We start from the raw sequence: 25,643 nt of genomic DNA, 5'->3' as shown, positions 1-25,643 counted from the left end.
AACCAGTTTAGCCTCACTTACTCTAAGCACATTACATTCTATGTAGAGTAAATATGTGCACAAATGTGCCCCATGTTATAAGAAAATAATGTCAGAGAAGCTGAGATTCTAGGATGAACAAACAGGGTCGTTGTTTACACTACAGAAGGACTCCTACCTTTTACAGGAAGATTCAACTGGGATTTTCATTATTTGGGTAGAAACAAACATAGTTTGGGCTTCCCTGGGGGCTCAGATGGTGAAAATCTGCCTGCAATGTGGGAGACCGGGTTTCAATCCCTGGGTCAGGAAGGTCTGCTGGAGAAGGGCATGGCAACCCACTCCAGTATTCTTGCCTGGAGAATTCCATGGACAGAGGAGCCTGGCAGGCTACAGTTCATGGAGTCACAAAGAACCAGACATGACTGAGTGACTAACACAAATATACTTTTGTTTTAAAAATGGTGGCTTTTTAAAAATAAGGCACAGATGGGTTGAACATAAAAGACAGAAAAAGGTATGCCCTGAAAATACTAAATATAAGAAAACCAGAATGACTTTACTGGTATTAGGTAAAGTAGACTCTAAGACAGAAACTATTAACAGAAATAGAGAGGAACTTCATGGTGACAGAAGGGCAATTCATAAAAAAGACAAGAAAATTATAACATGTATATATCTAATAAAAATTGTTTCAAAATATGTGAATCAAACAATTGACAGAAATAAGGAGAGAAACAGACAAATCCACATTCATAGTAATTTTAACAATCTTTTCTCCTTATTTCACATAAAAACAAGATGAAACATCAGTAAAGTCCTAGAAGATCTGAGGAACAGTAAACATAACTGGTATACAATATCCAGCAACTGCAAGTAGACTGTTTTCAAATGTGGAAAGGACCTTCATGAAGATAAACCAAACACAGGGCCATACACAGCCTTAAATTTTAAAAGCCTGAAATCTTATACATGCATGCTCAGTCACTTGAGTCATGTCTGACTCTGCGACCCTGTGGACTGCACCCACCAGGCTCCTTTGTCCATGGGATTCTCTAGGCAAGAATACTGGAGTGGGTTGCCATACCCTTCTCCAGTGAAATCTTATAGAGTATGTTCTTTGGCCACAATGGCAGACAAAACCTTTGACAATATTCCACATTGGTTCATGGAAAAAAAAACACAGCAAATTGGGCATAGAAGGGAGGAACTCTTTTAATATGGTAAGAGGCATCTATGAAAAAACCAATAGCTAATATCATACTTAATGATGAAATATTGAATACTTTCTCCCTAAAATTGGGAACTGCAGAGAAATCTACTCTTACCACTCCTATTAAACTTTGTACTGGAAGCTGTAATAATAACTAATATAAGATAAATAAAGCATAAATATAAGAAAAGAATAAGTAAATTTGTCTTTGTGTATGACATGATTATTTACAGAGAAAATCCTAAGCATTCTGCACAATGACTACTAAAGCTAATAAATTTAGCAAGGTCCCAGAATACAAGGTCAGTGTATAGCTCATCTGTAGTTTTGTGCATTAGCAGCAAATTTTTATGTATTATAAAAATGGGGTGAGCCACCTTTGGCTTCTTGTTTAACTTCCCATGATGGTTCCTTATTAAAAATTGACTTGGAAGAATATCTCTATACAAATACATAGTCATTGATACTTATGTGTAAAAGTGGATAAGAGAGAGAATAATACACATGTGTTTATATAGAAAAAATGGCAGTGACTAATTTTCTAATGTGGTCAGTAACACTTGATTCAGCTTTTTTGTGTGTGTGTGTGTGTGTGTGTGTGTGTTTGTGTATCAATCATAGCCAAAAAGAAAAATCTCCCCATTCCTGCTTTAGATAATATGCTCCATGGGTACATAGGTTCATAGGAGTACAATTTCAGAGGCTACTTTATCCTGCATATCATAAATGGTGGTCCCCGCCTCTAGGGGTTGCTGAGTCATTCCATAGACAAACAAAAGTAGGCAAAATAAGTACTTTCTCAATCAACTGGCAGCGAAGGTACAGCTTTTCCTAAATGGAAATTCTTAGCATTTTTTTTTAAAGCCTTTTAAAAATCTTTGAACCATAGAACTTGGTAGCTACTGATCCCAATTAGTAAATGAGAAAATTGAGGCTCAGGGAGGTTAAGTGACTGACTGTATTTCACAGATCTAGTTAATGTGAAAACCAGAGCAACTCCTAAGCTAGAATAATCAACCCACACTCCTGTGTCCAGTGTTCTTCCCACCCAGCTATACTGTCTCCCTGAGCAATTACAAAGGTCAAGCCTAGTCTCAGAGGACTGGGTTTTACTCCCCAAAAGAACCTTTTGGACTTAGATCCAAAAGGCAGTCCCAAAGATGTTTTGGTCAGTGGACAGCATATTAAAATGACTTTTTAATTTCCCAAAGGATCTATTTTGAAGGAGAAAGCACATTTAGTTTCTGTTATGTTTATTTCAAAATCATTGTTCATCTTCATAGTCGTTTCCTTATAACTGTTTTTAAAACATATCTAAGAGTCTTATAAATAGCATATTTTCTGGTTCCTCTCTGCCGAGTAAATGTGTTTGTATTTAAGAGAATAATTTTGAATTACATATGAGGAAAGCCTCTTTTTTTTTTTCATATCAGGAAAAACTCTGTAAAAGTACTAACCATTAAGCATTAAAGCAAGTCGTTAGAGCCAACCATTGATTCTCCTTGTCTAGAAATTTTTAGAAATTCTTTAATATTATTTTTGTACACACTGAACACTCAATAGTTACTGAATGGGTAAATGAGTAAGTGATAATAAAATGGATAATAGTCTAAAGTCTCTGGTGGACCTTTTCATATCCATGGCTTTTTGCTTCTATTAAAATTCAGTAATAAGCCTTCTGAAAATTCACCCAACTATGAATTCTAATATATACTCTTTTACTGTATATTATTCTAATATATATTATTCTTTTGCATTGTGCATGTACACATGTGTATAGCTCCACTGGTGGCTCAGATGGTAAAGAATCCACCTGCAGTGCAGGAGACCTGGGTTCAATCTCTGGATCAGGAAGATCCTCTGAAGAAGGGAATGGCTATCCACTCCAGTATTCTTGCCTGGAGAATTCCATGAACAGAGGAGCCTGGTGGGTTGCAGTCCATGAGGTTGCAAAGAGTCAGACATGACTGAGTGACTAAAAGAAAAGATGTACCCACATGTATGTATGGGTATACATGCACAGGGGTGGATAGATGATAGATAAATACATAGGTAGATACAAAGGAAGGAGAGAAATATTTGGAAAGAGTTTCCAGCTCAGCTTTGCTTTTTCCCAAATCGCTCATACATTTCAAAGCACTAAATGAATAATCTAAAAATATCCTGTTAAGAGTTACTATATTTCAGTGCTCTGGCTCCCTGTTAGAGCAGAAAGGCCAGGGTGAAGGCAGCTGCTGCTGTGGCCAAAAAAGACTCAAAAGTCTGCTTTCAACTCAGTGGCACCAGAACAATTTGAAAAGACCCATTGTTACAATAGCTGCTGTCTTGAGATCCTTGGAAAATTACTCATTTACTAATGAAAAAGTAAGTTAATGATTAGCCTGTTGAAACCATGGAGAAAAACATTAAAAAATGGAAATCAACAATTTGGGGGGGGGAAACCTGCCTTGATTTTAATTTTTAAAAAACCTTCTCTCTGCCACTATTAGCATTGAAAATCCAGTTAATTGTATGCTTGTGTGTGTGTGCTACACGTTATGATTGTTGAATGAGATTCAAACTAGTTTTTATGTGTAGCTTATGGAACCACCTCACTAATGTGTATAAATCAATAGTGACGGAAATATTTCATCTGGTGTACTATATTCAAATGGTAATGACTCCCTGGCCTATAACATTGAGAAAGATGTCGAAGCTGAAGGCAGAGTGCTGTGAACATTAGCAATGATGACCCTCTGCCCATTCCAGATAGAGAGCCTCCAGATGGCCCATATCAGTAGTGTGCAGACTGGAGATTATAACACTTTGAATTCCCATTCCCAATGTTCTAGAACACTGAATCTACCAAGCCATGTATTAGATCTTTATAGGAAAAAACCAAAACCTATACCCACCTCAGGGAAGTGGAATTGTTTTTGAAGGAGCAAGGGATGAGCCGGGGAACCCACAGAGCCTGCTCCTGATTGTCAGAAAGACTCCCGATTTCACATGTAGTGCTGGTCATTTCCCTGGGTAATCTCTCCGTGTGACCATGGCTTCCAGGCCATCAACTTCCAAAATAAACCTTGAGTTCATCACATTCTGTTACATCAGAGGAATATAGAGCTGGAGGCCAGATTATGAGCAACGCTATTAACACAAAATGCAACTATTATACTTCTAGTGCTTGGTAGCGTTAAACAACATCTGACTAAGTGAATGAGTGAGTGATAGAAGAAGAATTTGATTTTATCAGCAGGGTTTCTCATGGATCCATTTTTGCTTACCAAACATAGATGCGAATATAATAATTTTCATTGTTTCCTCCCCCTACACAATTTCTCCAAGTAAAGCAGAGCCCAGAAAATTTTCTGGGGAAAGAAGACAGCCCTTTCAGTCCTGTAGTGGTTACAACTCCAGGCTCTGTTCTTTGCCTCTGTCATACCCTGCCCTGGCTTCCATTTTGGAACTGTATTCCAAATAGCAGAATTTTCATTGTATTGAAATAATACTTTATGTGGTTGCTCCCACATTTCATTGGGAGATCCTTGTGGGCAGGAACCATGTCCTGCCTGCTTTGCATCTCTTTCATCCAGTATGGTAGTTGGCTCATAGTAGATGCTCAATAAATGTTGAAGTGAACATCTATAAATGTGTTTCCAAGTTGTGCTAGAACTCTGCTTATAAGATTTTTTTAAAAAAAGAAATGAATGAAAGAAGAGTGATCTAGTTTAACCACTTGTAGGCACATATTTAAATAGTTAATAAACACAGGTTGAATGACTGGAAAAATGAAGAAATCTTCCTTGGTGGTTCTCATACTTAGGATGTTCAAGAAAATCTTAAAAACAAGATCTTCTAAAGATACATTCTCAAATTCTGACTACAGTCAGAGTCTTACTTAATGCCTCAGATGTTGTCTGAGGATTTGAGCTTAAGTATTTTTCATCATTATCAATATGAATGAAAAGAGTTACTCTAAGATAAGCTAAGCAGAGAGATAATCTAATATCCAAGGAATAAAGAGCAAACCCATCACAGCCCCTCCCCACCCAATAGTCTTTTCTGAATTTCCTAGGAGGCAGCCTTTGTATTTAAGTCAATGCTGAGCAATCAACATAGATAAGTATGAAAGAACTATAATCAGCATGCATCTTCTTTTGAAGTGTTAGATTCTTTCAAGTCACACAAATCAAGATAACTTACACCTGAGAAGAAGATACCAATTTTTTTCTTTGGACTGACACCAAAGTTTAAGGGGAAAAAAAATTATTTTCATTTAAACTCCAAATGGAAATCTTCAACAAAGGCATTCTGTGGTGAATTTTTAGCCTATTCTCCACTCTGTAAGTCTGGACATGGAGTATTAATGGAAGTATCACATAATTTCTTATCTACTTTATATTCTCATATCAGTTAGCATTTAATATACTCTTGAATTTCATTTTCTCCCAAGAAATGCTTTTAAAAGATTTGAAAATGTGCTTTTTGCCTTAATTTCTAAATCACTCTTCTAATACTTCTTTTGAATGGATGCATCCATGTGTGCTCAGTCATGTCCAGTTCTTTGCAACCCCATGGACTGTAGCCCACCAGGATCCTCTGTCCATGGGATTGTCCAGGCAAGAATACTGGAGTGGGTTGCCATTTCTTTCTCCACAGAATCTTCCTGACCCAGGAATCAAACCTGCATCTCCTGAAATGGCCTCGAATTCTTTACCACTGAGCCACCTGGGAAGCCCAATGGATGCAGTATTTCTCAGAGGATAAAATCCAGTTGTTTAAAATAAGTAGGTCAGGGAGAAACTGCACTGTCATTACTTTATAAAATAAACATATTTTCTCTCATTTGCTGCAACCAAAAATATATCCTATGTTTAGCTCCCGCTATTTTTTTTTTTAACTGATTGCTTTGCAGTAAACCAAATAGTGATTTGGACTACATGATCTTTTAAGAGTCCTTCCCTACCTTCTTCCCATCCATTAATTTAGAATGTAGTGGACAATACAAATTGGATTTGTGCCCACATACCAATGACAGGATCTCAGGGGTAGTTATTCATGTTGTCAGTATCATGGGTTTAAATGCTAAATGTTTGTAAAGAGGCAAGGCATAGAAAGGGGCTGGTTTGTTGTTTTTTTAGTCCTAAGTCATGTCTGAACCCCATGGACTCCCCAACCAGACTCCTCTGTACATGGGATTTTCCAGGCAAGAATACTGGAGTAGGTTGTTATTTCCTTCTCCAGGGGATCTTTCTAACTCAGGGATCAAACCCACATCTCTTATGTCTCCTGCACTGGCAGGCAGATTCTTTACCACTGAGCCACCAGGGAAGCCCAGGGATTGGTTTAGAAGTTGGCTAAGTGAGCATTAGTCAAATACTGAGATCCTCCACTTCTTCATGGTCATCTCTATGTGACTTGCTTGGCTAGGTCTGGCAACATCATCTTACAAGTGTTTGACTGCTTCTTAATAGATGCTGTTTCTTGTAGTCTTATCAGTCCTGCGTCACAGGCACTAGTGTTGAAGAATGCGTCAACTGACCACTATGAACCAGGCAGGCGTAGCTCATCCCACAGGTGCAGAAACAGCTGATACACTTCTGCCTTCTCTCCACCCTCTACCATTTGCCTTCACTCCACTCTCCCCTACAATGTCAGAAAGTTTTTATTCACGGCTGTTTGCCTAATACTGGCACTCTTATTTCCTAAATGATCATTAAAATCAAGCACATCTATAAAGAAAATATTAAGAGTAACCATCATGTTTTACATTATATCTTATCTGACTGCTGTTCATAAGGGGCACCTCATGGTAGACAGTCCAGGTCCATTAGTTCTTGCAGATGATCTGCTTTCCTCCAGTGTCTCGCTATCCAACCTGCCCCCTGCACTACCTACCATTGGCATTCATTCTAAGGCACAGAACAAAATGTATTACTCCCATGTTTATAAGATAAAACACCAACTGCTTAGCATGGAAGGCAATGCCAGCCCATATAGTCTTGGTCTAACTTTCCAGAACTTCAATTTCTGGCTACTGATAGTATCTTAATAAATATTAAATGAATGAATAAACAAATGAATGAAATAGATGCCTACACAATAAAATTAATTCTGGGGAAAAGACATCTTGGAAAACACAGCATTATAAGTTTACATTCATTTGCATATTGTCAGCCCGGTATATATTAAATAAAACCTTAAATTTTTCCTCTTCACTAAATTCCCACATCTTGGCAGCTTAATGTACCCCAATTTCTTTTATAGAAATGAAGATTTGCACTGTAAAAATCAAACCACAGAAGTGTACGTTTCTTAAACTAATGACATCTTTTTGAAACCATTAATGGTATACGCTGTTCAGTAGGTATGATTTGGCATATGCCAAATTATGAAAGAACTGAGTAACCTAGGTAGCTATTTAACGAAAGTAGTGGAAGTAATACGCATTTGGACTATAAGGAACAACCACAGGGCCATGGAAATGGATAGAATACAGATCTTCAGTGAGAAATGCCCAAACTATAAAAATAAGGTTTCACATATGACCTTTCTCCCAAAGTGAAACAAAACAATTAGTTTCTTTTGTTCTTGGACTAATCATATTGATCCATTTTGGATTTTTATTGTTGTCGCTATTTTCTTTTAAAGACCCTGCAACTTCATTGAGTTACTGTTTCTATCACTCATGTCTATAGTACAAGGTCTCTTTTAATAGAAGGCAGAAGTTAAAACGTAGTTTCATCGGTCTGTCTCCAGAGTTTCTGATTCAGTACAATGGAGTGAAACTCATAAATCTGCATTTCTAACAAGTTTCCAGGGATGCCCATGCAAGAGCGGCCAATGCAACACGGCTGTAGGGCTTTCTTCACATTGTTATCAGAGTTTGCCTCAGTGAAACAGATTTCATTTCATTCCTATAATTTTGTGTAATTGTAACAGTAACGGAAGTCTGGAACAGCATTTGTCTTAGGGAAAAAAAGGCTTAGGGAGAATATGTTAGCCAACATTCAGTATTATAAAAATAGCCATATGAAAGTGGTCCTCTTCTTTATTTCCATATTTTTTGAAACATTGTGCTAGTCACATTGTATTATAATTATTGTTTCATCTCAACTACTAAACTATGAGCTCCTTAAGATCAGAGAAACTATCTTATTCCTCTTCCAAATCAAAGCCTGTACAATACTCTGTGCTGATCATTGGAAATATGAGAGATTAAAATGATATTTGGGGAACAAGAAAGCCTATCCTTAGTTTACTAGTCCTCCACTATGATCCCTAAATCAAACATGTGCAGGACAGCAACTGACAGCCAAAATTAAAACATAAATAATTTTACTGTCAATTTAATAATTTTACTTTGTCTTTAAACCCAGTGGAGCCCAAGAGTACCATCTGAACTACAGGGAGAATTCCTTTCACTTAGGCTATCAGCAGCTCAGAGCCTAGGACCAAAGCAAGTCAGAACACCTTCTCCAACCCTGACCCCACCCACTGAGTCTCAAATTGCCACACTTTAGTCACAGAAATGTTGATCCAGAGAATGCCATTGGAGAAGAAGACAGGAAGTAGAACCAGGAAGCTGTAAACTGTGCCAGTGCTTAGAGCTGCCCAATGCAAGTCTCCTGGAAACTAAAGCCAGCCAGTCTCACTAGCTGCACTAGAAAGAAGCAAGTTCAAAAAGAAAGATGAGCATCAGAGAGAAAGAGAAATGAATACTACTTCTCAACCTCTTGGAAATAAAAGAGAGGATTCTATGTGAGAGAAAGCATGTTCCTACCTGAATGAAAAGTCTTGCTCTGATCAACCTTAGCCACACGTTTCTCCTCAAAAGTGAAGAAATGTGGATGAGGAAGAACAGAAGAGTTTTGAACTTCCTTTCCTTAGAGATTCACATTATCTACTCTTCGTCCTTTTCTACAGTATGAACCCAATGGTCTTAATAGCCCAAGTCGTGGAGTTTATAACCAAGCTGATGCAGAGCCCATGAATGTTAATTAGGAAAAGAGACTAGACTAAGAAAACAGATGACTAAACTTCATACTTGCCAGGGTCCCAGTTCATCATTCCTATGTCTGGAATCTTCCACTTGTATACATCAAACTTAATATGGAGAGATTCCCCATCAAGAAATTAATTGCTTCCCCTATCCTGGAAAAAAAAAATGCTTACCTGCTTAAATTGTACCCTCTCTAAGAGGATGGTGCCTGAAAGCTTCTCATCTCGTGAGCTGCAAGATTCATGCAGAATTTGGATTTTGCATTCCTCTTAGGTCTATATGCCAGCTATTCTTCATGAATTTCTGAAAGACTACCCTTTCCTCCCCTTCTTTCTCTAGTTAATCCTTTCCTATCTTCAGATTTCAACTCACTGTCAGTTCCTTATAGGAACCTTCCATAATCTCCATGGTAAGATTGGATCTCCCTCTTATGTCTTCTTATAGTAAGAGCTACTTACTACAGTTCCAGATTTATACTTATCTGTGCAATCCTTGATTAAAATTTGTCTCCTCCAACTGGCCATAAGCTCAGCTAGGGAAAGAACATACAATATTTTGTGCTCATTGTTAGGCCCTGCTGTGTAGAATAGAATCTAGCACATAGTAGGCACATAGGTTATGAGTATGCTGTTAGGTGAATTATCCAAATTTGCTCCAGCTGTTACATATTCTTGCAAACATTTGATATCATTGATCTTCTTAATTTTAACTGTTCTAATAGATACGTGCTTCAGTTGGCATTCCCTGGATTATTAATGATATTGACACCTTTTCAATTCATTGGTCATTTGGATATCCTCTTTTGTAAAAATGCCTGATCATGTCTCTTGACCATTTTTCTATTGTTTTTGTTTTCTCTTACTGATTTGTAAGATTTTTTCCATATTTTCAAAACAAGCCCTTTGTTGATTATATGTGTTGCAAGTATCTTCTTCCACTATGTAACTGACATTTCCATTCTCTAATGTCATTCTCTTTAATTTTATAAAAATAAAACTTTTAAATTTTAAAGCCATCCAATTTTAGGCCCAATTTAAGAAATCCTTATATTCCCTAAGACCTACAATCTATTTTCTTATATGTTACCTTCTAAAATATTTATCATTTTACTTTTCATATTTAGATCTGAAAATCCATTTGGCATTGGTCTTTGCATATTCAGTAATGTTGGGAGTCAAGAGTCATTGTTTTCCATAAGGACATCTAATTGACCAAGTACCATTTATTGAAAAGACTGTGCTTTCCTCACTGCACATCAGAACCACCTTTGTTATAAATCATATGCCCATATATTTGGTCAACAGATCTGATTCTGAGTTCTCTCTGTTCCAGTGGTTTACTGGTCTTCCTTAAAACCAACACCACACTATCTTAATTACTGTAGATTTGTAATAAGTCACACTATCTGACAACAAGTTCTATCACTTTTTCTTCTTTTTTTCAAGATTGTCTTGAAGATTGCCTTGGCTATTCTGGCTCTCTGAATTTCCAAATAAATTTCAGGGTTAATTTTTCAATTCACACAAACATACACATCCTGCTGGAATTTAGAGATTACATTAAACCTATAGATCAATTCGGGAAGAATTGACATATTTTATGATACTCTGCTTAATTTATGAATATGGCATATAGCTCAATATATTTAAATCTTTAATTTTGGGCAAGGTCTCTTTGGTATTCTTCATTATATTCTTTTCCCCTAGATAATTAAGTGATTTTTAAAAATTATTTAACTAGTACTTTATTATTGGAAGGACTGATGCTGAGGCTGAAACTCCAATACTTTGGCCACCTCATGAGAAGAGATGACTCATTGGAAAAGACCCTGATGCTGGGAGGGATTGAGGGCAGGAGGAGAAGGGACAACAGAGGACGAGATGGCTGGATGGCATCACTGACTCGATGCACATGAGTTTGGGTGAACTCCAGGAGCTGGTGATGGACAGGGAGGCCTGGCGTACTGCAGTTCATGGGGTCGCAAAGAGTCGGACACGACTGAGTGACTGAACTGAACTGAACTGAGTACTTTATTTTATTTTAAAATTATTTGTTCCTAGTATATAGGAATAAAATTGATTTTTGTATACTCTTCTAGGTAGAGACCATGCTGAATTTGCATATTTATTCTTATGACTTTTAAATTCTTTTGGATTTTTTACAAATCCAATCATATTATTCAAATAACTATTATATTTCTTTCTTTCCAATCTTGTTGGGGGTGTTTTTCATGTCTTAATTTACTGTCTAAAATCTCCATTATAATGTTGACTAGAAATAATGATAATGGGCATCTTTGTTTCATCTCAGAGGGAAAGTGTCAGCATTTCCCAGTTAAGTATGATGCCTGCTGTAAATATTATGTATTTATTCTTTATCATACTAAAGATGTTTTCTTAAATTCCTAGTTTAATAAAAGTATTTCTCACAAAGGAATATTAAGTTTTGTGCTTTTTCATATTTATTTAAGGTAATCATATGATTTTTTTCTTATTTATTCTGTTGGTTTGGTAGATGACAGTGCTTGATTTTTTAAAAATAACCACATTTTGCATTCAGGGAATAAACTCAGGTAGGTTATAGTGTATATAATCCTTCTTGTAAATAAACAGATTCATTTGCTAATATTTCACTTAGAATTTTTACATCTGATCATGAGTGAGATTGACCAATAAATTCTGTTTCTTTCAATGTCCTTGTAAGGCTTTGGATTCAAAGACTATGCAGAACTAATAAAATGAATTGTGAAATATTCCTTTCTTTATATTTAGTAGAAGAGTTTCTGTTAGATTGATATCTGGTACAATTCACGGTGAAGCCATCTGAATTCAGAGTTTTCTTTGGTAGCGTTTTGAATTATAGATTTAATATCTTCCATAAGTAAAGAACCATTCTGATTTTCTGGTTCTTGTTTGGTGTTTTTTTTTTTTTGGTTTGGCAGAGTTGTGTTTTTCTAGAAATCAGTCCATTTCATAAATATTTTCTAATTTGCTTTCATGAAGTTTTTCTTAATATCCTCTTTTATCATCTTAATCACTGTAGAATATTTAGGGATGCCTTACTTTTTATTCTCAATATTTATTTATGCCTTTTCTTTACCTAGATTAGTTTCATCAAGTCCTAACCACTGAACCACCAGGGAATTACCTCATCATGATTTTGATTTCCAATTCCCAGATGGTTAGTGACTTTGAACACCTTTACTTATACCTGGTGGCAATTTGTATGTCCTCTAAAGAGAAATATCTGCTCAAGTTTTTTCCCCTTATTTTGTAGAAAATGGATTGTTAGGCATTTTATTAATTTACATTTTTTTAAATAAATTAACTTTTACTAATTAAAAATTAAATTTTATAATTTAAACTTTTATTGAGGAATAATTGTATTAAATTGCAATTATATTTGTTTCAGGTGTGCACTGGATGATTCCACATTTGTATATGTTGCAAAATGATCACCACAATAAGTCTAGTTAATGTCCATCACCATTCATAGTTACAAAAATTTTTTCTCATGATGAGAACTTTCAAGATCCACTTTCCTAGTGGATATTTTCAATTTTTTTCTTTTGCTCATTTTTAAATTGGGTTTGATATATTTGTATGGTTTCACCACCTTTCTACTGGTTGTTTCCATGGTATTTTTTTCCATCCCTTTACTTTTAGCATTTCTGTATCTTCATATTTAAAGTGTACTGCTGTGTTGAGCACCTCTGATGCTCTATCTTATATTCTCTCAGCCCACTTTTTACTTGGCCTTTGCAGGGCCTTTACTTGGCCCTGCGATGCTGCCCAGGCCAGCGATTCCCTGACTTCCTGCCCTGAGACATACGCAGTGTAAAGTATGCAGGAGATAACATGGCCAGGGGATACTTTTGACCAATAGGAGACAGGATCTGATAAATAAAGTCTCCTCTCTTGTGTGCCCCTAGAAGGGCCAGCAGCAGCACAGAGTCCTAGTCTCCTGTCACAGTGACTAACCCAACCCTGGACCTTTGCACTGCCTTGTCTCCTCTGAATTCTCCCCAGCCATCCTGCTGCTTTCCTGTCTTTGGCTGCTTTGATGCTGCAAGACCACATGACCGGACTTACCTGGGGGTCCAGTGGCTAACACTCCACGCTGCCAAAGGAGGGAGCCTGGGTTAGATCCCTGGTCAGGGAATTAGATCCCACACACCAAGAGTTTACACGCAGCAACTAAAATTCCTGCATGCTGCAACTAAGACCCTGCATAGCCAAATAAGTAAATAAATATTTATTAAAAAGTCACATGACCTAAAAACCTAAAATATTTACTTTACAAAAAAAGTTCACTGATTCCTGTTCTATCGATTTACAACATTATTAACATATTCATATTTTCATAGAAATCGGAACTTTTACCACTTTCTGAACCAAGACCTTAGAACACTTGAACTTCATTTACCTGCCTCATGACTAATCTCTATTTTTAAGTACCACAAAATACTTTTAGTATATTTTATATGATCAATGTTCATTTAAATTCACCCCTAGGTTTACCATTTCATTACTCTTCATTTGTTCCCCTGGGCCAGCTTTCTGTCTTGGATCATTTTTATTCTACCTGAAGAATATTCTTGAATATTTCCATTAGGGTAGAATTTCTGATGCAAATTCTCTCAGTTTTTGTTTGTTTGAAAACATCTATATTTACTCTTAGTTTTTGAAAGATATTTTGACTGAATATTGAAACTTAGATGGCAGCTTTTTTTATTGGCCCTTTAAAGATGTCATGTCATTGCTTTCTGCCTTTCATTGTTTCTGTGGCAAATTTAGCTGTCTCGTTGTGCCTCTGAAGGTAATCTGTCATTTCTCCTTTCTGGATGCTTTAAAGATTTTTTTTTTTTTTCTGTCTAGCCTTTCGGCAGTTTTACTATGATGTGCTTAGATCTGAGTTTTCTGTTTAGTTTTCTCCTTGGTTTTTATGTTACTTCTTGAGTCTGGGAAAATTCCATTGCTATTTTATTTTCAAACACTGCTTCTTCATTTTCTCTCTTCTTCCAAAACTTTCTAACCTTTGTCTCATATGTCTCTTTTGCTCTTTCCTGTACTTTCCTACCTCTCTCCCCGCCTTGCTTCACTCTCAATATTTTCTCATGACTTTTTAGGTCACTAATTCTCTTTTCAGTGCCTAATTGGTTATTAAATGCATTTAGTATAATGAGAATTTGGGATGATTCTAAGTGCAGTTGAGTCCCATGAGGGCTGGTTCATACATACTCTGATGGTGCAGCCCTACAGGATTCCAACCAGAAGCCTAAACTGGAGGCAGCAGTAGTAGTTTCTATGGCTCCTCCATGGAAGAGCCCTATATTCCTGTTTTTGTCCCCCTAGCCCAGAAATTATCTCCATGTTCAGTCTAGTCAAGCCTCTGTGGTAGTGGTGTATAGTCAATAAATGCTTAATGATTGAAAGAAATTATTTCCTCTACATTTTACTATTAGACAGAATTAAGAAAGTAATTTTAGCCCCGTATTAGAAAAAACTTTCCAGTTATTAGTATATTCCTGTAGTGAAGGGGTTGACCTCATACGTAGTGAGGCATCATAAGAAATGCTCACAAAGAACATTCAAGTTTAAATGTTCAAGTTTAAAAATCACTTGTCAAGAATTTGTACAGATGATTGTAGGTTTGGCATTAATTTGGGCCAGATAACCTCCAAAATTTTCCCATCTCTTAGTTTCTGTGATTCCAGTTTTTGTTCCAGCTGTGATCTTCTCTCTTGTGAGGAGTTGTTTTTATTTTTTTTCATATTTTTCTTGTTGGTTTCTCAAAGTGATCTGAACTGTAGGGTCTCTAGGCCTTCTCACAGATCTTCATAAAGAATAGAGCATTTCTGTAAAGCAATTATCCTTCAATAAAAAATTAATAAAAAAAATAAAGCAGTCAAAAGCACTGACAGTTAAAAACAAGGCTTACTAAAGTAAGCTCATTTTGCAATCTGACACAGGGAATAATACATCTTTTCTAATCAAAGGTGGCCATAGGTTCTTTTTAACAGAGTAATTATTCAGATAAGGAACTTTGAGATAATGAATAGAGGAAGTCAAGCTGGTTTTAGAAAAGGCAGAGGAACCAGAGACCAAATTGCCAACATCCTCTGGATCATGGAAAAAGCAAGAGTTCCAGAAAAACATCTATTTCTGCTTTATTGACTATGCCAAAGCCTTTGACTGTGTGGATCACAATAAACTGTGGAAAATTCTGAAAGAGATGGAAGTACCAGACCACCTGATCTGCCTCTCGAGAAATTTGTATGCAGGTCAGGAAGCAACAGTTAGAACTGGACATGGAACAACAGACTGGTTCCAAATAGGAAAAGGAGTACGTCAAGGCTATATATTGTCACCCTGCTTATTTAACTTCTATGCAGAGCACATCAAGAGAAACACTGGACTGGAAGAAACACAAGCTGGAATCAAGATTGCCGGGAGAAATATCAATAACCTCAGATATGCAGATGACATCACCCTTATGGCAGAAAGTGAAGAGGAACTCAAAAGCCTCTTGATGAAAGTGAAAGTGGAGAGTGAAAAAGTTGGCTTAAAGCTCAACATTCAGAAAACAAAGATCATGGCATCTGGTCCCATCACTTCATGGGAAATAGATGGGGAAACAGTGGAAACAGTGTCAGACTTTATTTTTGGGGGCTCCAAAATCACTGCAGATGGTGACTGCAGCCATGAAATTAAAAGATGCTTACTCCTTGGAAGGAAAGTTATGACCAACCTAGATAGCATATTCAAAAGCAGAGACGTTACTTTGCCAACAAAGGTCTGTCTAGTCAAGGCTATGGTTTTTCCTGTGGTCATGTATGGATGTGAGAGTTGGACTGTGAAGAAGACTGAGCGCCAAGAATTGATGCTTTTGAACTGTGGTGTTGGAGAAGACTCTTGAGAGTCCCTTGGACTGCAAGGAGATCCAACCAGTCCATTCTGAAGGAGATCAGCCCTGGGATTTCTTTGGAAGGAATGATGCTAAAGCTGAAACTCCAGTACTTTGGCCACCTCATGCAAAGAGTTGACTCATTGGAAAAGACTCTGATGCTGGGAGGGATTGGGGCAGGAGGAGAAGGGGGACGACAGAGGATGAGATGGCTGGATGGCATCACTGACTCGATGGACGTGAGTCTGAGTGAACTCCGGGAGTTGGTGATGGACAGGGAGGCCTGGCGTGCTGCGATTCTTGGGATTGCAAAGAGTCGGACACAACTGAGCGACTGATCTGATCTGATCTGACTTCTCTACATAATGAAAAAGACACAAAGCAAAGATTGATTTAGTTAAACCAATGGAAGAAACAGTATCAACAATTGGAAAATTTTCTTCCATGTAGATAAAAGCAATATCTTGGTCTTTGTTCTCATTTATTTATTCACTCATTCATTCAATCAGTGAATACTTTTTGAGAACATATGCGAGGAAAAGGTATGGTTATGCTTTTCAACATTTCATGAGTGAATTTCATGAAAACTTTCTAGGGCCTTCACCTCTTCTAGAAAAGGATGATGTCTGCTTCTGTTTTACATTTGGGGAAAAAAAGTAAAATACTAAATTTTTTCTTTTAAAATGGGCACCATTGAAGAAGGAGGGCCCTAATGAGTGGACATATGTAAGAGTGACGAGGAATCAGGTGGGCATGCTTGTGGCTGAGGGCAATGTTGAGTAGTCAGCTGGTTACCCCAGCTTCCTTGGTGGTCTTGCCTGTCCCATGTTTCCATTTTTGTCTCACTAGTTATATGTTGTTGTTTCTTACTGAGGAAAGATAGCAACTTCATCACAGGTATACAATTAAACAACTTTGAAGATTCACTTCAAATTTATCTATATCAGACTTGAAGTTGCATTCATTGATCAAAAATCTTAGATATAAAAAATATCAAATTCACAGGAATAATTTTTTAAATGGGCAAGATCATTATATAGAAAGCTACAAAGCTCTACATTAAAAAGTACCGGGAGAAATTAAAGAAACAACACGAAGATATTCTACTGGTTTTCTGTAACCTTATGGCTATTTTTTAAAGTCTATTAATGTAAGTAAAGAGTCTGCCTGCAATGCAGGAGACCTGGGTTCTATTTATGGGTTGGAAAGATTGCCTGGAGAAGGAAATGGCAACCCACTCCAGTATTCTTGCCTGGAAAATCCCATGGATGGAGGAACCTGGTGGGCTACAGTCCATGGGGTTGCAAATAGTCAGATACGACTAAGCGACTGACACTCCACTCCAATATAAATAAAATGCAGTTTTACTCAAAGTGTAAAAAAGTCTTTATAAATTTCAAAAGCCAATACTAACAGACAAAATATAGTGATGATTACATATTTAAGGCTCTCCATAACCTCATTATGATATGAGCAAACTCCCGGAGATAGTGAAGGACACAGAAGCCTGGCATGCTGCAGTCCATGAGGTTTGAGAGAGTCAGACAAGGCTCAACGAGTGAACAGCAGCAACACAATAACCTCTTTGTGTTATGTAGGGAAAAGCACATACTTTTCAGTCTGAAACAAAACATAAAGGTATTAAAATAAAGCATTTAATTTGTTATGAAAGAAGTATTATCTGCATTCAACACTGAGCTAGCAGTTGAAGCTTATTCCATATTTTAATATACACAATGACCAAACCAAGAACAATATAATATCATTTTAAGTTATTTGTCAAAAATTATCTTCTCCCTTATGTAAGTTATTCAAAGTAAATTTAAAGGATATCATATGATACGTTGGGCAAGACTGAATGTTACCAAAGATTTTATTAAATTTGTATTTTGCAGTTTAATATTTGATAAGATAAAAGTTTTAAATTAATATAATCTCTTTACCACATACCATACAAAAATTACAAAGTGATTTTCTTCTCAAAAGCTACTTAAATGTGTTTTTGAAAACAAAATTCTGTAAAGCAATTATCCTTCAATAAAAAATAAATTAATTTTTTTTAATGGGATATACTAAACTACTGAGATAAGATAGATTTCCCCTTTATTTACAGTTGAGAAAACTGAAATTTAGAGACATTGAACCATTTGTCCAAGGACAAACAACTAATAGCAGATTCTTATGAAAACTACCACACAATTGCACTCATCTCACACTCCAGCAAAGTAATGCTCAAAATTCTCCAAGTCAAGCTTCAACAGTACGTGAAACGTGAGCTTCCAGATATTCAAGCTGGATTTAGAAAAGGCAGAGGAACCAGAGATCAAATTGCCAACATCCGTTGGATCATCAAAAAAGCAAGAGAGTTCCAGAAAAACATCTACTTCTGCTTTATTGACTACACCAAAGCCTTTGACTGTATGGATCACCACAAACTCTGGAAAATTCTTAAAGAGATGGGAATACCAGACCACCTGACCTGCCTCCTGAGAAATCTGTATGCAGGTCAAGAAGCAACAGTTAGAACTGGACGTGGAACAACAGACTGATTCCAAATAGGAAAAGGAGTATGTCAAGGCTGTATATTGTTCAAAAAACTAAGATCATGGCATCTGGTCCCATCACTTAATGGCAAATAGATGGAGAAACAATGGAAACTGTGAGAAACTTTATTTAGGGGGCTCCAAAATCACTGCAAATAGTGACTGAAGCCATGAAATTAAAAGACACTTGCTGCTTGGAAGAGAAGCTATGACCAACCTAGACAGCATATTAAAAATTAGAGATATTACTTTGCCAACAAAGGTCCATCTAGTCAAAGCTATGGTTTTTCCAGTAGTCATGTATGGATGTGAGAGCTGGACTATAAAGAAAGCTGAGTGCCGAAGAATTGATGCTTTTAAACTTTGGTTTTGGAGGAGACTCTTGAGAGTCCCTTGGACTGCAAGGAAATCAATCCAGTGCTTCCTAAAGGAAATCAGTCCTGAATATTCAGTGGAAGGACTAATGCTGAAGCTGAAACTCCAATACTTTGGCTGCCTGATGCAAAGAACCAACTCATTGGGAAAGACCCTGATGCTGGGAAAGATTAAAGGCAGAAGTAGAAGGGGACAATAGAGAATGAAATGGTTGGATGCTCTCACCAACTCAATGGACATGAGTTTGAGTAAGCTCCAGGAGTTGGTGATGGACAGGGAAGCCTGGCATGCTGCAGTCCATGGGGTAGCAAAGAGTCAGACACAACTGAGCGACTGGACTGAACTGATGAAATCAGGACAATCTGATTCTAAAATTCATGCTCTTAATCACTTATGCCAGTGTGTGCCTGTGCTTACACAGTGGCAGTGGGAATTGGAGGAAGAGAGAACATGAATCATGAAACATGAATCATGTTTCAAGACAAAAATCCACCATCCGTGGTGAGGGCTTCCTGAGACTGAAGTTTTGATAAGGGTTAGAAATTATATTCGGAGAAGGCAATGGCACCCCACTCCGGTACTCTTGCCTGGAAAATCCCCTGGACGGAGGAACCTGGTAAGCTGCAGTCCATGAGGTCGCTAAGAGTCGGACACGACTGAGCAACTTCACTTTCACTTCTCACTTTCATGCATTGGAGAAGGAAATGACAACCCACTCCAGTATTCTTGCCTGGAGAATCCCAGGGACGGGGGAGCCTGGTGGGCTGCTGTCTGTGGGGTCTCACAGAGTCAGACACGACTGAAGCGATTTAGCAGCAGCAGCAGCAGAAATTATATTAAGATTTCTAGCTGAGGATTCAAAAAGATATAGGCTCCTCATTGTTCATAGCAGCATTATTTACAATTATCAAGGTATGGGAGCAACCTAAGTGTCCATCAACAGGTGAATGGATGAAGAAGATGTGAAGATGTGGTGTGTGTGTGTGTGTGTGTGTGTGTGTGTGCCAAGGCGGGGGGGTGTATACATTTCATTGTATATATACATACACATGGAATGCTGCTCGGCCATGAAAAAGAATGAAATTTTGTCACTTGTAGCAACATGGATGGATTTGGAGCACACTGTGTTAAATAAAATAAGTCAGAGAAAGCCAAGTACTGTATGATATTTCTTTAAGGTGGAATCTAAAAAGTAGAACAAACTAGGGCAGAAAACAAAAAAGAAGCAGAGTCACAGATATAGAGACCAAACTAGTGGTTACTAGTGGGTGGGGGCAATATAAGAGAAGTTATTTTAAAAAGGAGCTATTATGGAACTATATGAAATCATGTTTGTGAAATTTTGAAAACTGTATAGCACTATATAATTTAAAGAATCTTTCATTCAAATTTTTAAAAATTTAAAAGACAAGACTTCTAATTGAAAGATTCAGGAAAGTAGTGTTACTACCATAAAAATAAAAGAATAAGCACATATATAAGCAATAAGGGAATTTCATTTAGGTAAAAAGTTGCCAGAACTGATTTGGCCTTGCTGAGTCATAAGTAACATTAAAACTTTCAGGTAGAGCCATCATATAAACATTTGATAATATAAAACATAAGTGATGTTGAAAGTCAGTGCTGAAAATGCAGATTTGGAATCCATCCGCAAAGGATAAGGGGTTGAAATGAGAACAGCAGAAAGGAGCTGAGAGAATGAAAACCTGGAGAGGGAAAGCAAAACAAAACATAATCTAAGCCTCAGAAACATCATTATTTGTGAGTATTGTATTTTTAAGGGAAAAAATTTGAGCAAGGGGGAAAAAACAACAAAGTAAAAAGTTAAAGGAAAGAAAAGTTAAAGGAGCACCAGAGCAACATAGAATCCGGAAAACCAAGAGATAGTAAATATGGCTAAAATTTGCTGTACACCTACCATGGATCAAGTTTGTGCTGTTTTTTTCACACAATATCTTATTTAATCTTTATAATAACTCAGGGAGGAAGTTCATATATCTCTTTTGACAGATGAAGACACAGAGGCTTAGCTAAGATAAGCCATATGCCTAGAGCTCAGCTGGTAAATCCTAGGGCAAAAACTCTAATTCAAGTTTCCCAGACTCCAGGGTTCCTTATGTAACCAGTGGTCTCCAGAGTACATAAGGCAAACCACTGTAATGTGGGAAGAAAATGCTAATATTACCATTATCATATCTTATTCTTTAAAAATTACATTTTTGTGTGTATTTTACAACATGCATACTATATTAGGGCAGCATGAGGCTCCCCTGGTAGCTCAACAGTAAAGAATCTGCCCTCAGTACAAGAGATGCAGGAGACGTGGGTTTGATCCTGGGTAAGGAAGATCCCCTAGAGGAGGAAATGGCAACCCACTCCAGTATTCTTGCTGAGAAAATCCCATAGACAGAGCAGCCTGGCAGGCTAAAGCCTGTCAGGTCACCAAGAGTCAGACACCACTGAATGCCTGAGCACAAGCACATGTGTATCATACACTCATGCATAATTAATAAATTAATAAGCATATATTTATTGGGATACATGATCAAATAATTTATTAACATGAGGATACAGTAAAAAAAAATTGGAGATCATTTCTTTAAAGCACTGTACAAAACGGCCTCTGCCCACACTCACACTGGTTGGTATGTTGAATGCCTATCTGCTTGTTTGACCCTCTCCACAGATCTGTACTCCTGACTTGGTGGTCTTCCTGGCTTGCGCCAATCAGAGACTCAAAGAAAGATTACTGAAGCGTGCAGAGCAACAGGGGCGACCTGATGACAATCTGAAAGCTACCCAAAGGAGACTAATGAACTTCAAGCAGAACGCTGCTCCATTGGTTAAATACTTCCAGGAAAAGGGGCTCATCATGACAGTAAGTTAAATATACTTTACTTGTCCATTTCAAGAACAGTCTTTCAGATTTCTGATTATCCTATGTCCTCATTTAGAAATGCTTTTATCTTAAAAAAAAATACTCTTCTTAGGTGGAGATTCATGGAAAAGAAATTGGCAATCTTGACCTCACTTGCCTTTATTAAGGCATAACAATAAAAATGCTTTCACTTTAATTGATTTTACCAAAAAAAAAAAAAAAAAAAGATCAATTTCAACCTTGGCTAGAATTCTATGGCCCCCAAATTTTAAAGTATTTTAAAATAATTTTTTATCATTTTAAGCAATATTTGCCCAGTTTCTCAACTCTTCAGTCTTTGAAAACCTAATAAAACTGATCAACTTAAAAATAGAATTTATATGTTAAACTTAAATCATAAGTTAAACTTTATCATAGTGTACCACATAAATAAGATTCTGATGGCCCCCTAAAAAAGCATTTGACTTGTTATAGAGAAGTGATATTGTCTGAAAATGGAAGGCATTGGTCTTTCTGTTCCATTGATACAATGCAAATATTAATTTTTTCATAGTTTGTTTTGTGATTAATGATAATGAATGTGCCAAAGAAGGATGAAGCTGAACCACTAGTTTGTACAGTTATTAGAATACAGGGAAGTGGAGGTGAAGGCTCAGCTAAACGTATGATCCCCGCAACATCAGAGATTCAAGTATGGAATAGAGGAGACAGAGGAGCATTGGCCAGCTGAGGTGCTTTTCAAAAGACACTAAAACCAGTGCAGCTCCAGGGTTCTCCATGGAGGAAGCAGACCTCGGCAGCACCCTCTCCTCAGCCCTTAGTTCTTTCTCATGGGACCAAAGATTCTTGACTGCTGGAGTTACAAGCCCCTGTGAAGAATCTGATGAAAGTGACATACTCTCAATACAATAAAATGCACATAAGGTGTTTTTCATAAATTTTAGGTAAATCTATTGAAGCTCATCCACAGAGCTCCTATGACCTAACAATTACTGTGCAAAAAAAACTCTTCATTAGCCTAAAATGCCCCCAGATTGAAAGAGACAGTCACTACATTTGAATAATAATCCCTTTGCAGTCTTTTTAGCACTATAAAGAAATATTTTTTAGAATTTGCCCTTTGAGTCAAAGTTGTCATGTCAGAGAATTATAAATCTGATCTGAAACTTGTTCACAATGCCAGAGTTCATTTTATGATTTAAAAGAGACTTTGAGTGATATGAAAGAATCAAGAAAATCAGAGTGGATGTTTCTCTGGCTGTTTTGTATTGAGGTTGTTGCTTGCTTCTCCTGCAAATTACCAATGCTGACTTCTTCACTGTGTCATAAAAATAGAAATTTACCCTGTAGACCAAACCCCAACAGCAAGCTGCAGAGCCAGAGTTTTAATTGATATTTGCAAGGCTTAAAGGTATTACCGCAATGTCTCTGATTACTCCCTGCTTGTCACGTTCGTCATCACAATCAGAGGAGATTTCCCAAATGAATGCAGAGTGGGGATTGTTAATTTACTGATATTTTGCATGGAGGTGAAATGCCATTGCCTCTAATTGAGGGAGTCAATAACAATGTGGATGACAGCCTGTAACCTCCCTGCTAAACTTGGATAAGCTTTAAGATAAACGCCTCTAATTACTGGGAGAAGACTTGCATTGGAAAGTCACCTTTTGAAAATTGGTGAACACAAACACAGGCTAAGCTCTGGGAAACATAACAGAAAATTTTACTTTGACAGAGTAGTGAGTGCTGCATCCTGATGCATGTGTCCCCCTTCAGAACCTGGACACAGTTCACTTTTGGAATTAAAATGTACATTTCTGCTTTTAAAGATAAGTTAAATAATTTAAATGGTCATCCTGATTAATCAAATGCATGTTAAGACTTTAATATAAATCTGGGAGGTAATAGATTAAATCCAAATATTTCCTTTTCTCTATAGTTTTTCTTTCCTTTACTTCTACCTACCCCTCCTAATCGATTCATTTATTTATTCAGTAAATATTTATTGAGAATCAGTAGGTACCAGACTCTCTGTTAGGTGCGAGTGGTGCAAAGCTAAATAGGCAAAAGTTAAGGAACTTTATTTTATTTTCTGACATATTTCAAACTCCTAGTACTATGCCTCTCTGGTACGTAGTATGTTGTCAGCAGATGAACAGAGCTTGCAAGTCTATGGGGAATCAGATATTAAACAATGAGGTTTTAAAATTATTTATCTATTTATTAATTTTTATTTATTTTTGGCTGCACTGGGTCTTCATTTCTGAGCAGGCTTTTCTCTAGTTGTGGCAAGCAGGGGTTACTCTCTAGCAGTGGTGCACGCGTTTCTCATTGCGATGGCTTCTTTTGTTGTAGAGCACGGCTCCAGGTGCAAGGTCTCTATAGATGTGGCTTGGTTGTTCTGAGCTATGTGGGATCTTCCCAGACCAGGGATTGAATCTATGTTCAATCTCTGATTTTAACCACTGGACCACCAGGGAAATCCCACAGTGGTTTATTAAGTGTGATGACTGTTGCATGGGAGAATGTACAGAATGCTCTCACATCTGTCATGGACTCCAGAAATTCCCTGTAGTGAGTAGAACAAACTCTCCCCATCCACGAGTAGGATTCATCAATGATCTTGTGTGAGCTTTGTAAAGACCACAGAGGCCACGTACCTCTCAGTACAGGTGAGAAACTTTATCTTGGTGCCTCTGTTCCTTAGGGTTTTAGAGTCTGAGACCCTTCACTTGAAATCTCAGCTCCACTGCCATCTAATAAATTCATGGTGCTTCAGGACTCGGTCTCTATGTCTAACTTAGAGATGCTGTTATCTGGCACATAATATTGTAGGGGTGAAACGAGAGAATGCACGTAGCAGTGGTTCGGATGTACCATGTAACCACATTGCCTGGTCCAGACTCCTGCTGTGTCACGGGCCACCTGTGTGACCTCATGACCTCATGAAGGTTATTTATCTTCTCTGTGACTCAGTTGCCTGATGCATAGAATGGTTACAATCATCATTTTACCCACCTCTGTAATTTTGAGAGATAAATGGGTATCAAGTACTTAGAACAGTACCAGAAATGTTGCAAGTGAAATAGAAGTGATTGAAATTACTTTGTAATTTTCACATTTCCTCTTTTTTCTTCCTTTCACCTCTAATGCCCATTTTTCAAAACTCCAATTACTTACTACAAACAAATCCATGCTCTTGGAGGGTACTCCGTTACCTATTCTCCCATAGATAGATTACTGAATAGTGAAAGTGAATGCCACTCAATCGTGTCCAACTCTTTTCGACCCCATGGACAATATAGTCCATGGAACTCTCCAGGAATACTGGAGTGGGTAGCCTTTCCCTTCTCCAGGGATCTTCCCAACCCTGGGATCAAATCCAGGTCTCCTGCATTGCAGGCAGATTCTTTACCAGCTGAGCCACAAGGGAAGCTCAGATAGATTACTGAAGAAATCCAAAGTTAAAACATTTAGATTTAAAACTTTTCACCAAATTCTTTTTTCTTTAAAACTGTCTGTTGTATGCATGCTAAGTCACTTCAGTCATATCCAACTCTTTGTGACCCTATGGATGGTAGCCCGCCAGGTTCCTTTGTCCATGGGATTTTCCAGGCAAGAATACTGGAGTGGGTTGCCATGCCCTCCTCCAGGGGAGCTTCCCGGCCCAAGGATCAAGCTGTGTCTCCCGTAGCTCCTGCACTGCAGGCAGATTCTTTACCACTGAGCCACCAGGGAAGCCCAAAACTGTCTGTTAACCAGTTA

General features: G+C 37.5%; 1 protein-coding gene across 2 annotated transcripts in view; it reads left to right on the top strand.

The window, feature by feature from the left end:
- Positions 1 to 25,643, top strand: part of AK5 (adenylate kinase 5) — a 259,170-nt gene that overhangs the window by 32,059 nt on the left and 201,468 nt on the right. For both annotated transcript variants that reach the window (XM_070367844.1, XM_005896804.2), the window contains exon 6: positions 21,687 to 21,878. In XM_070367844.1, the coding sequence (XP_070223945.1) occupies positions 21,687 to 21,878 (192 nt within the window). The remainder of the gene's footprint in view (positions 1 to 21,686; positions 21,879 to 25,643) is intronic.

This window comes from Bos mutus, chromosome 3, assembly GCF_027580195.1.
Source record: "Bos mutus isolate GX-2022 chromosome 3, NWIPB_WYAK_1.1, whole genome shotgun sequence".
NCBI classification, from domain to species: Eukaryota; Metazoa; Chordata; class Mammalia; order Artiodactyla; family Bovidae; genus Bos; species Bos mutus.
Note: the sequence above shows the minus strand (reverse complement) of the source record. Positions and strands in the feature narration are given on the sequence as shown.